We start from the raw sequence: 4,222 nt of genomic DNA, 5'->3' as shown, positions 1-4,222 counted from the left end.
GGGTTAAAAGCCCACTGAAGTGCCCTGAAACACACAGCATTATTCAATGTGACGTAATTTCGACTGAAACAGGAGGACAGGGCGGGACATATTGAACAGCTCCTCCCCCTTTTAAAATAGCCAATAGCGTTTAGTTTATATCACAGCTCGACCACCAGACCCGCTGAGCTCGGCAAAGCCGCAGTTTCCTCCTAATCTCTACCGTCGCTTTAAAATATAGCATTCTGTGCAGAATTCAAATGGGTTCGATATACGTTTTGTGGTCTGCGCCAACTCGCGCATAAGATACGCTCTGTGCAATCGTGTCACTGGACCAGAGCAGACTGTGTATGTGGTGTGCCAGTTTGCGTGAAACCAGACTTCATTCGTCCCAATGGAAAGCATATTTACTGAATAGTTCCCTATTCCCTATATAGGGCATTATGTGCCATTCACCATGTAGAAAATAGTAAATGTGTGAACAAGTGACCGATTTCAGCAGCAGCTTCAGTGTCTATTTATAATGTGGGGGGATGGGGCACTTTAGATTCTAGAGAGCATTTGATTTGCCAGAAAATCTGAAGTGCTGAGTGATGTCATCAAAATCATTGATACATATTGTCAGAAGTGAGAGACTGTATGTTTTGATTGCTTATATCTTCTAATGCGAATGTTGTCATTGTTTTGGAGCACACTAGCTTATAGATAACCTTGAGGCTTACATTAAAAACTTAAATCTTAAAAAAATAAATAAAAGCCTTATAGCTACATGGGTTAGACTAGAGATCAACAAGTAAAAACTCAAACCTTCGATCTTAAATAGGCTATTAATTAATTAAATTTATTTTATAGCATGTTTGGTATTAAAAAACATAAATAGCTAGACTGTTGAACGGAGGGAATCTCTCTCCCCACACATTTCAGCGAAATGATTAGCTTCATTCAATTCATTTGTGTGACTCACTACTCTAACATGTTATGGTCTCCGCGCGGCAGGTGGCTGCTTCTTATTAATAAAATCAACATTTAGTTTATTTATCACTGCGAATTTATTTTCATATCCATCCACCTCAAAGAAAGTCCTCACAGCCGAGTGATACACCAACGCTTAGCGAATCGATTCATTCAAAAGAATCCGTTCAAAAGAACCGAGTCATGTGAATCACTCCAGTACTTACGCTCAGAGCACACACATGTATTACCAGAGTGACGGGAGGATGTTTGGATTATGATGCACATCTTTATCCGAAGCAGAATCTAACGGCAAAGAAAACGAGTGTGGATTTATGAGTGGCTTTTGGTTTTAATTCTACAGATCTTTTATTAATGAATATTTAATGGCTTGGAAATGGAGATAGCTTTGGTGAGTTTTGATAAGCGAGGAGATGGAGGCAGTGATGGAGAAACCTACCAGAACCAAAACTCACTGGATCATCCACGCTTGGTCCACAACAAAGAAATATATTCCAGAAGTCCACAACAGAGCTCATGGAAAATGAACGACATGAACAACACAATGATGGGCTCCACTGAGAATACAGTGGAGTATTACAGTCCCCATTTGTTTGATGAGGACATTCTGGATATGGATATGGACCATGAGAACAACGAACGAGTTCTTATTAATATCGCTGGGCTGAGGTTCGAGACCCAGTTGGGCACTCTGAACCAGTTTCCCGACACTTTACTGGGAGATCCTGACAAGAGAATAAAGTACTTCGACCCCCTTAGGAACGAGTATTTCTTTGATCGTAACAGACCGAGTTTTGACGGGATTCTTTATTTCTATCAGTCCGGCGGGAAAATCCGGCGACCCGTTAACGTGTCGATCGACGTGTTTGCCGACGAAATCCGCTTTTATCAGCTGGGAGAAGACGCGATGGACCGTTTCCGCGAGGACGAGGGCTTTATCAAAGAAGAAGAGAAACCGTTGCCACAGAATGAATTTCAGAAACAGGTATGGCTCATTTTTGAGTACCCTGAAAGCTCCAGTCCTGCGCGAGGCATCGCTATCGTCTCCGTCCTCGTCATCACCATTTCCATCATAACTTTCTGTCTGGAAACTTTACCCGAGTTTCGCGACGAGCGAGAGCTTCCAGTGACCAGTCGCGCGATCAATGGTACTCAAGAGCGCCCGTCGCTCACCTTCACCGACCCGTTCTTCATCATTGAAACCACCTGCGTGATTTGGTTCACATTTGAGCTCTTCGTGCGCTTCTTTGCTTGTCCCAGTAAGTCAGAATTCTCCAAAACCATCATGAACATCATTGACATCATGTCCATCATGCCTTACTTCATCACCCTGGGCACAGAGCTGGCAGAACAGCAGGGTCAGGAGCACAATAATGGCCAGCAGGCCATGTCTCTGGCCATACTAAGAGTCATTCGCTTGGTTCGGGTGTTTCGCATATTTAAGCTCTCTAGACACTCCAAGGGGCTTCAGATCTTGGGTCAGACTCTGAAAGCCAGCATGCGAGAGCTGGGCCTCTTGATCTTCTTTCTTTTCATTGGTGTCATATTGTTCTCCAGTGCTGTCTTCTTTGCTGAGGCAGATGAACCTGAGTCTCACTTCTCCAGCATCCCAGATGCCTTCTGGTGGGCGGTGGTGACCATGACAACAGTTGGGTATGGTGACATGAGACCGGTGACGGTGGGGGGCAAAATTGTGGGCTCTCTCTGTGCCATTGCAGGGGTGTTGACCATTGCACTACCGGTGCCCGTCATCGTGTCCAACTTTAACTATTTCTACCACAGAGAAACTGACCAAGACCAGGCATCTCTCAGAGACGAGCCAAATATTGGTAGCCCTTCAAACCCATGTGATGAAACACATGGGCTGAGGAAATCATCAACCTCCAACTCCAGAGATACAGAACATAATGAAGAAACAACGCCTGTTGAAAAGACTAACATGAAAGCTAACAGCAGAATGGATATTAAACGTTCCCTTTATACATTTTGCTTGGACGCTAGAGAAACAGACCTCTAGTTCGTCCGTCACCACCCCATTGCACTACCGGTGCCCGTCATTGTTTCCAACTTCAGCTATTTTAATCTCAGGGATACTGACCAGGAGCAGCGTTGTTGTGTTGTGTTGTGTCATGTTGAAGAAATCTTCAAATTCAAGAGATTAAGAATACAGAGAGGAATCAAACATGTTTGAGAAGACTAACGTGATAAATGGAATATTAAATGCTCCTGAGAAAGACAAACCTCTAGTCCATCCATGCTTAATGCACCCAAAATCTGTGCAATCCAAGGATCATCGCACTGCTAAAATCCTGGAAAGTTGCTGTTATTTTTTTAAAGTACATTTTAATCTGTTGATCTCTTGGGCACCAACAGCTTTTAAGCATTACTTTTAAGATTTCTTATTCAGAGCAGAAAACAAAATAATAATGAATTAAATAAGTAAAATATTAAGAACTTGCTTTGATGGGATGCTTTGAAATTCAAAAATCACAGGCCTTAACTCTTTGACTTATTTTATTGTATATAGTTCCCCAATCTCTCCAATTTATGTGAAAAGCCAAAATAGGGTTTCTTCTTTTAAAGCATATTATTTAAAAATAAATAAAATAAATGCATGTACATAATTTTCTGTAAAATAATTGTTTGGACTTTAGGGTCTTGATCAATACCACTTTTATTGTTAGTCTAAAACACAGTTTTTGTGAAGTTTGTGGCTATCAGTATCTTAATTTATTTATAGCAATATTTTTCACTCAATTTTAAAACTAATTGGTGTATGAAATCTAAGAAAAACTCCAAGGAAACGGACCACTTTAATGTGTTTTGCCGCTGAACTCACAAAGATGAAGCCTTGTCAATTTTGTCCCTGAAGTTTGATGTATTCAAGCAGAAATGGCCGTGTACAGGAGAGAGAAACCCCTACAAATGACTGAACCATGATAATCCACTGACACCAGAGGAGAACTTGAAGAAAATCCAGTGATCCGATTTCATATAAGGTCAGTCTCCTCATTTAGTCTTCACTGTCTGTTTCATTTGCTTTCAGTGCTTTTCTTGCGTTTGAAATGTTGTTTTTTATACACATTTGTAACCACGGTTATTGTACATTAATATTTATGACATTATAATATTTTAGCGTTTTAACCCTTATAGACCAGCCAAAAAAAAAAAAACCATGGTTTATGTATTGTGTAAAAAACTTTAACCCCAAAAATGTGCAAGTACATATTCTTGAGTATGTTTATTTCAGAGAAGTCGACCCACACACTTA

The 4,222-nt window shown here is 40.9% G+C and overlaps 1 protein-coding gene across 1 annotated transcript; it reads left to right on the top strand.

Annotated features, from left to right (window-relative positions):
- Positions 1-1,149: 1,149 nt before the first annotated feature.
- Positions 1,150-3,452, top strand: LOC130092486 (potassium voltage-gated channel subfamily A member 1). Its single transcript, XM_056260348.1, has one exon. The coding sequence runs from the start codon at positions 1,328-1,330 to the stop codon at positions 2,966-2,968; it is 1,641 nt and encodes a 546-aa protein (XP_056116323.1). The 5' UTR covers positions 1,150-1,327; the 3' UTR covers positions 2,969-3,452.
- Positions 3,453-4,222: the final 770 nt, after the last annotated feature.

The sequence above is a fragment of the Rhinichthys klamathensis genome, unplaced genomic scaffold, assembly GCF_029890125.1.
Source record: "Rhinichthys klamathensis goyatoka isolate OS25496 unplaced genomic scaffold, OSU_Roscu_1.1 h1tg000176l_1, whole genome shotgun sequence".
NCBI lineage: Eukaryota > Metazoa > Chordata > Actinopteri > Cypriniformes > Leuciscidae > Rhinichthys > Rhinichthys klamathensis.
Note: the sequence above shows the minus strand (reverse complement) of the source record. Positions and strands in the feature narration are given on the sequence as shown.